Source organism: Arachis hypogaea, chromosome 11 (assembly GCF_003086295.3).
Source record: "Arachis hypogaea cultivar Tifrunner chromosome 11, arahy.Tifrunner.gnm2.J5K5, whole genome shotgun sequence".
In the NCBI taxonomy this organism is placed as follows: domain Eukaryota; kingdom Viridiplantae; phylum Streptophyta; class Magnoliopsida; order Fabales; family Fabaceae; genus Arachis; species Arachis hypogaea.
In genome coordinates this window covers 84,031,625-84,043,128 of record NC_092046.1, presented here as the reverse complement: position 1 = coordinate 84,043,128, position 11,504 = coordinate 84,031,625, and the positions used below count along the sequence as shown (strand labels likewise).

At 40.7% G+C, this 11,504-nt stretch overlaps 1 protein-coding gene across 1 annotated transcript; it reads left to right on the top strand.

Annotated features, from left to right (window-relative positions):
- Window positions 1–464: 464 nt before the first annotated feature.
- LOC112721522 (uncharacterized) lies at window positions 465–992 on the top strand. Its single transcript, XM_025772576.1, has one exon. The coding sequence runs from the start codon at window positions 465–467 to the stop codon at window positions 990–992; it is 528 nt and encodes a 175-aa protein (XP_025628361.1).
- Window positions 993–11,504: the final 10,512 nt, after the last annotated feature.

Sequence of the window (11,504 nt, the reverse complement as noted above, 5' to 3'; positions counted from 1 at the left end):
CAATGCATTAGATTTGGTAATATCTCCAAGAAGGATGAAATCCCCTAACAAACCATGCTATTTTGTGAGATTTTTTATGTGTGGGGAATAGAATTCATGGGGCCATTCCCAAATTCTAATGGTTTTCTCTACATTCTACTTGCCGTTGATTATGTGTCCAAATAGGTGGAAGCGATACCCACCTGGACGGACGATGCTAATGTGGTCCTTTCCTTTGTTAGAAATAACATCATTTGTAGATTTGGGTCGCCACGAGCAATCGTGAGCGACCAAGGTTCACATTTTTGCAATAATAGAATGGAAGGGCTAATGAAGAAATATGGCATCATGCATAAAGTTGCCATGGCCTACCACCCACAAACAAACGGCCAAGCCGAGGTTTCTGATCGGGAGATTAAACGCATCTTGGAAAGGATTGTGAAACCCAATAGGAAAGATTGGAGTGCTAAGCTCACCGATGCATTATGGGCCTACCGAACGGCATACAAAACGCCAATTGGCATGAGTCCGTTTCAGTTGGTGTATGGAAAAGCTTGCTACTTACCGGTGGAGATAGAGCACAAGGCATATTGGGCCATCAAGAACTGCAATCCAAGTTTGGGGGGGCCGGAGTTGAGAGGAAGCTACAATTAGCAGAGTTAGAATGTTTGAGGCTTGAACCTTATGAGAATTCTAGACTTTACAAGGAGAAAATGAAAGCCGTGCATGATAAGAACATACGAGGTAAAGAATTTAAAGCCGGCGATCTAGTCCTCCTTTACAATTCTAGATTGAGATTGTTGCCCGGAAAACTAAGGTCAAAATGGGAGGGCCCATATCAAGTGGAGAAGGCGGAACCTTATGGGGTTTACCATTTGCGCCATCCCTCAAGTCCGAATATCTTCAAGGTCAATGGACACCGTCTCAAGTTGTATCATGGTGAGCGAATGAAGAGCAACAAGGAGATTGAGGTATTTCTTTTGGAAGATGCACCTCTTGGCAAGGAGCAATGAGCTAGTGAAAGTCCAACTTAAGGACATTAAACAAAAGTGCTAGGTGGGACACACCCCACCATGGTGAGATCTATCCTTTTTTTACCCTTATGTATATGATTCTTGAATTCTTCATTGTTTTGTGATTGCTTAGCTATAGTTTTGTTTGGTTAGATTTGATTATGAATACCTTAGATAACTTGTTCATGAAGATCGGCATTGATTTCTCAAAAGATGAATTGATTGTGTGGTAGAAGAACACCCCATCTTTGGGTTTTACATTGAGTTTTGGGTGTTTTTGACCCCTTTGGCTTGTTTAACCACTAAATTCATGACAATTAGGGATTCTTCATGTCTTTGAAAAAAGGGGGGGGGGGGGGGGGCGTGCGTGCGCGCACTATGCGCGTATGCGCCATACGCATTCATAGCTCCTGGGTCATTTTCCGGAGAGTCGTGCAAATTCTGGGCCAATTCTGAGCCCCAGGCACAACCACTGTCATGCGTGCGCGCATAGTGCGCACTATGCGCGTACGCGCCGATGTTGCAAAATGCAATCCTGAGCCATTTTCCGGAGAATTGTGCCCAAGTTGGGCTAATATCATGCCAATGGTCTAACTCGACTCGCGCGTATGCACACCAGGCGCGTACGCGCACCTGTAACATATCGACGCTCCAGCGCACCTGTAAAATTTCATCTTCTGGTACTTTTTCCCGAGAGTTAAGCCAAAGTTGTGCCCAATTTATGCTGAGAGCACAACTCAGATGTATGCGCAAGCGCACCGGGCACTCGTGCGCACATTTGCAGTTCATCGCTTCGCGCGTACGCGCACTGTACACGTACGCGCCCCCGCTGATTTTTGCCCATGCACGCGCTCGCGTGAATAGCGCGCGCGCCGGTCTCGCGACCCAATTGCTTTTGAGTGCGTCCTTCTCTTTTCAATCCCCCTCCCCTCTTCTTACCTTCATTTCTCTTCTACACTTCTCCTACCCTCCTACCACCTCTCTTTCGCCACCACCGGCGACAACTACCACCTCCGGCGGTCCCACACCTCTCTTTCCCCTCTCTTCTCATTTACCCTCATTCCCTTCTCTCTCACTTACGTACCCGATTTCTCTTCCTCTTCTCAAGGTATCTCTCATCTCTTTTCTTGTTTAGTTCTCTCTTTTCCTTCTTCCTTTGATTAGTTACATTCCCTTGCTCTTCCTCTTAGTTGATTTTCATTGATGTTCTCTTTGTTTGTTAGATTTTCTTTCTTTTTCATTTTTTTATGGGTGTTAAAAGTGGGGATTACTCTTGTTTTGATGAGTTGGTTTGTCTTACTTTCTTTCTCTTGCAATATGTGGTATGCTATGGTGATTGATGATGCTTTATGGGATGTTGCATTGTCATACAAAGGCATGCACACCAAGTGTTTGATGGAAGACCCACATGAATTTTGGGGTTACCTTGACTTAGTATCTTCTATTTTAGTGTTCTTTCTCACTCACTTGCTTATTCATATGTGCATTGAGCTTACTTCTTGTTTCATTTCTACATGCTCATCCCTTTACATTCACCTCTTGTTATTGATGTTAAGAGTGTGTGCTTCTCATGCTTCTTGTTTGCATGCATATACCACTCATACATCACATGCTAGTGATTAACCATGGTTTTTATTGTTGCCTTAGTTACATGTTGTAGCTGTCATATATCTAAGCTACTTATTCTCTTATGCTTTATCACTTGCATGAGTATTATCTCTTGGTGCTTCTTTAAGCTTAATTTTGCCACCTTTCCCTCTTTTCAGAGGATGGTTATCAAGAAAGACATAGGAAAGGCATCCAAGAAGGCACCTCCCCGGTCCACTAGCAAAGAACAACAAGCGCTTAGAGCCAAACCCCTCCTCAATAAGACAAAGAGCGTTGCTAACATTGATGTTTTGAAAAAGGACAATCCGGCAAGGGACCCGAACAAGTTCCCCAACCGCTATTGCGAACTTGCCTACCCCTTGATCAAGGAAAGGAACTATCATGCGGAGCCTCTTCTAGCCTCTCTGACTCATGTCATCCCGCTTGTCATGCCCCGCATCGAGCGACGGCAATGGGAGTTCCTATTGAGGAAGCCACGTGAGGCAAACTTATCCTGGGTGGTAGAATTTTACACCAATTACCACTCCTCATCCCTTGCATTGGTATTTGTACGTCAAAGACAAGTTCCCGTCATAGAGGAGGCCATTCAAAGTGTACTTAAGACCGGACCATTAGCGGATGGAAGTGATGCATATCAAGAGATTTTGTCGGCACGATGCGAATATGCGTTTGATTGGGATGCCGTCCTCAAGGTCATTGCTATACCCGAATCATTTTGGATTCAAGGGAGGATGAGACCCCGGCCCAAGGGCATCACCGCATATTTTCTCACTAGAGAGGCTCAGGCATGGGCCCAAATTCTAGCCCATTATGTGCTCCCAAGCACCCATGGTTCATCTATCACTGCCGAGTTAGCCTTGTTGGTTTGGTGTGTCCTCACAGAGAGACCGGTTCATATTCTCCGTCTCATTCGCCAAGCTATGGGCCGTATCCACGCTAAAGGGAACCTACCCTTTCCCGCTCTAGTGACCAACTTAGTTGCCGCAGCCGGTGTTCCCCGAGAGACCAAGGATCGGAGGGCCATGATCCCGATAGACGGCGATGTTGTTCCAAATGGGAGATATCTTTACCCTCCGGTGGACACTGAGGATCCGAACTTAGCCATTTCTATGAGCATTCCCACCACCTCCACCGCACCACCAAAATCATCCATGAAACGCATAGAGGAACTCCACAAGAAGCTCGATCGTTATGAGCAGCGCAACCAACGCCAATACACCTTTGTCAAGAAGCTTCTCAGTTGCCTAGCACCTCCTATGGACGAACCGAAAATTTCCACATCCACCGGCACCGATAATGAAGATAACGATAATGGAGAAGATGATGGACACTCGGAAGCCAATCAACCACTGCGTCTCACTCAAGGCACGGAGGACCGTGCCAACTTCTAAGTGTGGGGAGGTTGGTCGGCCGACCGGTCTTCATAGGTAACACCCGAATAAATTTTAAATCCCTCTTGTTAGTTAGGATAGATTGCATATTAGGTTTTTCATTTTATAACATCCTTTGCATGCTAGTTATCTTTTAAATAAGTCCACTTGGTTAGAGTAATGACTTCTTTCCTTGGAAGCTAGAACTTTAGGGCAACCCTACCAATTTTGATTTTTTTTTTTTAAATTTTTTATGCTAGGCTTGTTTGAAGAATGTAATCTGAAACATGGATTTTGAGCCACGAACACAAGCAAGTGAGTCTTGAGCCTAATTGTGTGGCTACATCTTCTAGCCACTTAATTCCCTTCTTTCGTGCATTGTTCTCTCTCTATGATTGTGATCCTTAATTTGTTTGACTCTATATGTCCATTATTATATATATGAATGCATGTACATGATTGAGGCCATCAATTCACTTAGCTACTTACCCAAATGACCTTACCCTATAACAACCTTTACAATCAATTTTGACCCTACGCTCAACCCACTTATTCTTAATTTTAGCACATCACAAGCCAAAAGCAAAAAACCATGAATGTCCCTATTTGAATCTTTGAATAGCTTAGGCTAGTGCGGGTGTGTCATTCAAGTGTGGGAAAACGGAGGGAGCATCGGTTGAGGTAAAAGCATGTTATTATTTTGTTATGAATATTGGGAAGTGGATACGTACTCATGTGTTGATTAAATGTATAGACCTTATGCATTGATGTTCTTGTATATGGTTTGAGAAAAAAAAAGCGAAAAAGAAAAGAAAAGAAAAAAATATATATAGAAAAGAAAAAAAAGAGAGAGAAGCAATAAAAGGGGACAAAATGCCCCAAAGTAAGACTTAAAGACAAATCAATGCATACGTATAATGATCAAAAGTAAATGCATGAGTATGTGGGAGAGTGAGAAATGGGTAGTTAGGTTAGTACATAATTGTATAGGATGTTATATAGGTTAGGCGGGAAGCCTAAGTTAATCAAGGGATTCAATTTTTAGCCCACTTAGCCAAATATATAACCCTACCTTAACCCTAACCCCATTACAACCCAAGGAAAGACCTCATGATATGTGTATGCATGCATAGAACAGTTGTTGATTTTTAGAGGAAGAACAAATTTTGAAAGAGCATGAAGTAGGATAGGATTGAGTGATCAACCCTATACACCGAGCGAATAGAGTGCAAATACTTCCAGTGAGGGGTTCGAAGCTCAATTCCTTGTTTTCGGCTCTCGCGAGCATTCTTCATGCAAGCTATGCATATTTCACTTTGGTGACTAAAATTGGTAGATTTCATACATTTCCCATCATCTTGCCCTATGTGCACATATATATATGTGTGTGTGTGTGTGTGTGTGTGTGTGTGTGTGTGTGTGTTCTAGGAGATTGAATTGCTCTTGACCAAGTAGATAGTAGCTTACATCCTAGTTGCATTCATATAAGTAGATTGCATCACATGAGTCTCCTTCTCTTGTGATCCTTTGATCTTTTGCTTTCCTTTAGCATGAGGACATGCTATACTTTAAGTGTGGGAAGGTTGATAAACCCCGTTTTTAAGGTTTATCATGTATAGAATTTAAGGGTTTTATCAATGATCTTCCACACTTATTCATATAAAACTGCATGATTTTGTGTTCTTTCCCAACTTTGCCTCATAGAAAAAAACATGCTTCTTTTGAATCAAAATTGATATATTGTAATCCACCTCTATTACCATTCAATGCCTTGATCCGTTTGTTAAGAGGAGTGAAGGAAGCATGCATGAATGGAAGGAGCATGGAATAAATTAAAGTTTTGAAGTTTGGACATGGGCGCGCACGCACACCTTGCGCGTACGCGCGAATTCGTACCCCCAGAGCCGGCGCAGTAGAGACGAACGAGAAGCCGGCGCGCTTATATGGCTGGGTCATATTTCCTATGACACGCGCGCGCACTGCACGCCTACACGTAGGTTGCAAAAAACTCCAGGTGCGCGTACGCGCCGATGTGCGCACGTGATTTTTTTGAAAGGAAAACGTGACCAGCGATTTCAGGGGATTCCAGGCCCAGTTTTGGAGCAGAATTTTGGAGGGAAAAGCTTAAGAAGACTAAGGATTAGAGAGGTTAGGACAATTAGTCATAATTCTAGATATTTTGGGTAATTAGTTACATTTTGCTTTTAGAGAGAGAAACTTCAACTTCTCTCTAGGATTTCGCTTTCTCCATTGCTATTCTCCTTTGATTTCTTGGTGAGATCCATTGCTAATTCACTTTTATTTTGATACAAGTTGTAGATCTACTCTTCTTCTACTTTTAATTGATTTTTTTTATTCAATCTCTTAGATCTAGATTTGTGACTTTGTTTCTTTGAATTTTTAAACATGAATTGTGGAATCTCATTCAATTGCTTGATTGTAGATGATTGTTTGGATTAGATAGCTTTAATTCAATTATCTTCTCTCAATTACCTCATGTCTTTTATGATTGCCTACCAATTGTTTGTGATAATGACAACCCTAGCTATGGAGTAGATTTCTCTCACTTGGCTTAGGGGTTGAGTTATTGGAGACACTTGAGTAGGGGATATCAATTGTTGATTAGGAATTGAGAATTGCTAATTGACTTGGAGTGCACTAAAGCTAGACTTCCCTAGGGTGAGACTAGGACTTGTGACTCAAGTTAGTTACTCTCACTTGACTTTCCTCCATTATTAGGGGGTTAACTAAGTGAAGCAATAATCAACTCTTATCATAATTGAAGGAAACTATAATGATGGAACTTCCAATACTTACCCCTAGCCAAGGCTTTTATCTCAATTAATTGTTGTTTACCTTTGATAGCTTGAATTCTAGCACCGACTCTCAAAACCACAAAAGACTTCCTAATCAATGATGTGCATTCTAAGGCAATTCCTAGGGAGAACGACCCGGGATCAATACTCTCGGTCATAGATTTTAGAATTGTTTGATGCGATATTTGCGTGTTGGTTAGACTATACTCACGATTGGATTCATTACTAATTTCTAACCGGTATAAGAATATTTCGGTTCATCAACGCACACATGGAAATTCTTGCTTGTGCGCATGCACACTTCGCTGTGTTTGCTTTTCCTTGTTTTCTTCATGTTTTCTCCCTTGTACATGCTTTCTTCCACTTTTGGCCATCCATTCTTGCCTCTAAGGCCTGAAATCACTCACAAACCATATCACCGCATCGAATGACATAAAAGTAGATTTAAAAATCACTAATCTAAGCATTAAAATGCATGTTTTCACATTTAGAATCAAATTAGGGATCAAACACAAAAGTATGCTATTTTGGTGATTAAGTGTGAGTTCATATGCTAGAATCCATTCAAATCAAGCCAAAATACATCGAAAAATATGGACTCATCAATTCTCCCACACTTAAACAATAGCATGTCCTCATGCTAAACCAACAAGGAAAAACAATCAAGAGGGGTTCAACCAACTTATTGAATGCAACCATCTATATGCATGCAAGTATATTATATACTATCTATATCTATCTACCTATAGTATCCTATTAATTTGGTGAAAACAAACAATCAAATTCCCAAGCAAGTGTATAGACACATAGGGCTAAGCAAGGAGGTAGCTCAATGCGATCAAAATCTGGAGAATTTATTTAACTCATCAAAAAGAAGTAACTTGCAAGAATGCATGATAAGTGGTATGGAAATGTAGAGTTGAGTAATTGAACCCTCACTAGATGTGTATACACTCTGATCGCTCAGTGTTTAGGGTTTCAATCACTCAAGTCTCTTCTAATCATGCTTTCAAGGAATTGCTTTTCATCTAATATCAACAACAAGTGATGCATGAATGCAATTATCATGAGGACTTCATATGGTTGTAATGAGGTTAGGGTAAGGTGGAGGTAAATATAGCCAAGTGGACTAAAATGATTGGATCCTTGATTAGTTTAAGTATCCAACTCAAACTATGTCAACCAAATCAAAATAAAATGCAATCCAAACCTTCCATCACTTTTTTCACACACATTCATGTATGCTCTTTCACTTACATCACATATGCATTCCTTATTCATTTCTTTTCTCTTTGGGGTAACTTTTGTCCCCTTTTTATGATTTCTTTTTTCTTTTTTATAAAAGGGCAGTGTGCGGGCACACGCAGAATGTGCAGACGCACAGAAGGAGAGAAAGGGGTAGTGTTCCCATGCACAAGCTGTGCGCGTGCTGGGAACAGAGGGAGTGTTTAAGGGCATGCGCACGTAGCTGTGCGCACGCACCGGAACTGAAAAATAGGTGAATTGTGTGGACGCACAAAGCTGTGTGTACGCACAGGTCTTTGTTCCTGCAACAAAAATTTTGCCTCTAAGGCAACAAACATGACATAGAAAACAGGTTTTCAAGTCCCAAATCATCATAAAACTCCCTGATAAACCCCATTTGTAGGGTTTATCTTGTGCTTAATTTAGGAGATTTTATGACCTTTTACCCACATTTATTCGATGAAATAGCATGGTTTCATGATTGTCTCCTAATTTGTGCTTGAATGTGAAAACATGCTTTTAGACCTTTAATTTGATAATTCTAATCTTCCTTTGATTCCACTAGATGCCTTGATGTGTTTGTTAATGATTTCAGATTGAAAAGGCTATAAATGGATCAAAGGAGTGAAGAGGAAAGCATGCAAGTGGAGAAATCATGGAAAAACAAGGATTGGGAGAAATTTACTCCACGTGCACGCGCAGCAGACGCGCACGCGTGAAACGATGAGGTCGCATGGCGACGCGTACGCGCACATGACGCGTACGCATGGAACGCGAATTGTCAAGCGACGCGCACGCGTGATGTATGCGTACGCGTCGATGCTCGCACGAGACCTACTTAAAATGAATCCGCTAGGGGAGATTTCTGGGCTTCCCAGGCCCAAATCCAACTCGTCTCTGATGCTATTTAACCCAAAGACTGAAGGAGAATCATAACTTTTGAACCATTAGTTAGTTTTAGTTTAAGTTTTGGAGAGAAAGTTAGTTTCTAGAGAGAGAAGCTCCCTCTTCTCTCTAGAATTAGGATTAGGATTAGGTTTTAGTTTTTCTCTTCTAGATCTAGATCTTCTTCTTCTCTTGCTTCAATTTTCCTTTAGTTTTATGAATTATTATGTAGATCTCTATTTCTCTTCCAATACAATTTATGATTTCCATGTTTTTTTATGTTTGATTTGATCTTCTATTATGGATCTATAGCCTTTGTAGTTAGATCTCTCTTTAATTCTTGCAATTCATATGTTTACCTTTAGTGCCTTTTATGTGTTTGATAAAATACTTCTTTTAGCTTTAGTGTAGATTTTTCTCCTCTTGGCTTTGGTAGAGTAATTAGTGACTCTTGAGTTATCAAACTCCTTTGTTGATTGATAATTAGAAGTTACTAATTGACTTGAATGACACTAAAACTAGTCTTTCATTATGATTTGGCTAGGACTTGTGGAATCAAGTTAATTCATCCACTTGACTTTCCTTCATAGTTAGAGGTTAACTAAGTGGGAGCAATGGACAATTCTCATCACAATTGATAAGGATAACTAGGATAGGAGTTCTAAGTCTCATACCTTGCCAAGAGATTTTCTAGTTGTTAGTTTATTTCCCTTGCCATTTACATTTCTTGTCTATTACCCCAAAAACCCCAAACATACTTCATAACCAATAACAAAAACACTTTATTGCAATTTCTAGGGAGAACGACCCGAGGTTCAAATATTTCAGTTATTAATATTAGGGGTATGTTACTTGTGACAAACAAATATTTGTATGAAGGGATTATTGTTGGTTTAGAAACTATACTTGCAACGAGATTTCATTTGTGAAATTCTAAACCGTCAAAAAATTCATTCATCAAAATGGCGCTGTTGCCGGGGAGTTGCAATGGTGTTGTGTTATTGGTTAGTGTATATATGTGAATATTGTGAATAGCTTTATTTTTTGATTGCTTGTTACTTTTTGCTAGTTTTAGGACTTTGTTTCATTCTTTCCTATTAGCTTTTGTTTTTATTTTCTCTTTTCATTATGAATTCTCACTTTGGCTATGAGTTTGGTTCTAACTATGTTGTAGGAAATGAGGGCTACAATGAAGATGTGTATGAAGGATGGGATAATAAAAGGTGGGAGGAGCCATATGTATATGATCAATCTTCATGGCAACAACCTCCACCAATGCACTATGAACAAGAGCCATTCTATGATGCATACCAATCCAATGGCTATGGTGAATCTCCTTGTGACTTTCAAGAACTACCACCATATGCCTATGAGCCATACCCTCAACATAACCCTCAACCATACTCACAAGCCCCTTTTCACCAAACACCTTCATATGACCCTAATCCATATCTACCATTTCAACAACTATATGAGCCGTACATGGAACCACCATCCCAACCTCAATAATTCCAAGGACCACCTTCTCCATACTATGACCAAGATGAACCACCTCCAATGTGTGCAAATTTTCATCCTCAAGATGAATTCTACCTTCCACCACCCTCCATAGAAGAATATCCATGTCCATCTTTCAAGGAGGCAATGGACCGGCTTCAAGCAACTGTCTACCAAAAGTTAGATGCATGGGATTCATACCACATGTCCACGGATAATTGTGGAAAAGCAACTGGATAGGGGAGTATGAAGGGGATTGTAGAATCTCAACTTGAGAACAATGGATTGGAGTGTCTTGGGCAACAAGTATAACAAATGAAGAACATAGAACCACCACATCCTTACTATGAGGAACCACCTTCCTACTATGAACCCTTCCCCGAAGACAATGAGCCCTCTCATCCATCCCAACCTCCAATGGATGACATCCTTGGTATTCTTCTTCAAGAGCAAGAGGAGATAAAAAGGGATGTGCAACAATTTACGGCCGCCTTGGATGAGGTGGTAAACCGGTTAGCATTCCAATGCTTGAATACTCAAGGAACTCCCATGGCTACATGTGAAGAATCCAAGGAAGAGCATAGCGTGAATGAAAGATTGGAAAACTCCGGTGGGAAATGAGAGAATTTGCTTTGTATTAAAACAATTGGAGGAAGCTACAATTGTTGAAGAAAAGGAAGAAGTGATTGAGGACTTAGGAGATGCAGAACCACCTTGGGAATCTAGAATTGATGAAAACCCCTCCAAGAAGATTGAATTTGATGCTAAGGAGGAATATGCACAACCTCCAAGGCATATTCCATATAAAGACTTGGACGGGATAGAGCAAGAATCGAGTTCCCTTGGTAATGAAGATCAAGAATCAAATCTTAGTGGTGAAGAATCCTTTGAGCTTAAAGAACCTTCTCTCGGTGCATTTGAAAGTGTTGAGGAGGTAAATTTCTCTCATCCCCCTAACTATAATCTTAATAAGGGAAAAGGCTTAGATAAAATTGTTGAACAAAGGATTTTATTTGAGGAATCTTGTGAAGAGGTAGAAGTCCTTAGAAAAAGGAGGATGGGAATTGAATACGCTTTGTCAAGACCCTTGG

Coding starts and splice junctions, on each gene's coding strand:
- LOC112721522 (XM_025772576.1), top strand. CDS start 465: ATGGGCCTACCGAACGGCATACAAAACGCCAATTGGCATGAGTCCGTT.